Source organism: Nanorana parkeri, unplaced genomic scaffold (assembly GCF_000935625.1).
Source record: "Nanorana parkeri isolate BGI_ZX_2015 unplaced genomic scaffold, ASM93562v1 scaffold81, whole genome shotgun sequence".
Classification (NCBI taxonomy): domain Eukaryota; kingdom Metazoa; phylum Chordata; class Amphibia; order Anura; family Dicroglossidae; genus Nanorana; species Nanorana parkeri.
The window spans coordinates 219089-219917 of NW_017306349.1; the positions used below are offsets into that span (position 1 = coordinate 219089).

The 829-nt window shown below is 47.8% G+C and overlaps 1 protein-coding gene across 1 annotated transcript in view; it reads right to left on the bottom strand.

The window, feature by feature from the left end:
• Positions 1-829, bottom strand: part of LOC108805029 (Krueppel-like factor 8) — a 12100-nt gene that overhangs the window by 7518 nt on the left and 3753 nt on the right. Inside the window, exon 2 of the mRNA XM_018576981.1 lies at positions 335-422. Within this exon, the coding sequence (XP_018432483.1) occupies positions 335-422 (88 nt within the window). The remainder of the gene's footprint in view (positions 1-334; positions 423-829) is intronic.

Below are 829 nucleotides of genomic sequence, written 5' to 3' on the forward strand. Positions count from 1 at the left end.
GGGGCGTGAGTTGAGAGGAGGTGATTAGCAGTCAATACCAGAACGGCAGCCTGGGGTGACAACTCCTCCATACATACAAAGCAACAAATGAGTGTTGTCACCCTGGGACAGGAAGTGTGTTACTGGCAGGATCACCCATGGAAAATAAAGGAAAACGAATGCAGCCGCCACATCTGAGGTCTGCTGAGCTGCGATGTGTTTTAGGTTTTTGGGTTTCAATACGTTTTATTATATTGTATCAAATAAAAGCTTGAAATGTGTTTATGGACTTTGGGAAGATGATGTCGGCGAGCACATCAGTCATAAATTAACAGAAGGAGGAGATTTCTCATACCTGCATTGTGCGACAAGCTCACGTGGCTGAGGTAACACGGGGACTGGTCCACCTTTGGATCCGAGTCTTCCACCTCCGTGGCCGGAGACTGGACCATCAAAGCCGGACTGTAAGCTGAAACAAAACCCCCAAAAATCAGCTTAAAATTGTATAATCTGCTTATATTTTGTCCTACCTGCTTCCTCCCCTCCCCCCTCATCAACATGCCAATGACATTTCCAAATAAAAACCTTTCAATTTTCATGGCATCCCTTATTTTACACCTGGTGATGTCATCACCGGGTCTCTGCGCTTCTCTATGCCACGCAGGCAGATCATTGCTGGAGGGAGGGGCCGGCAGGGTGCCTCAGTACTTATCTCAAAAGCCCTTGTGAAAGTAGTGGGCCGGCTCTTGGGAGGGGTTATGCAAATTTAAAAATAGGAGGGCGTCAGTCTGGCCCTGTGATGCCTGTAAAAGAAATGGGGGGGGGGGGGGGGGTGGACAAAATATTTTTT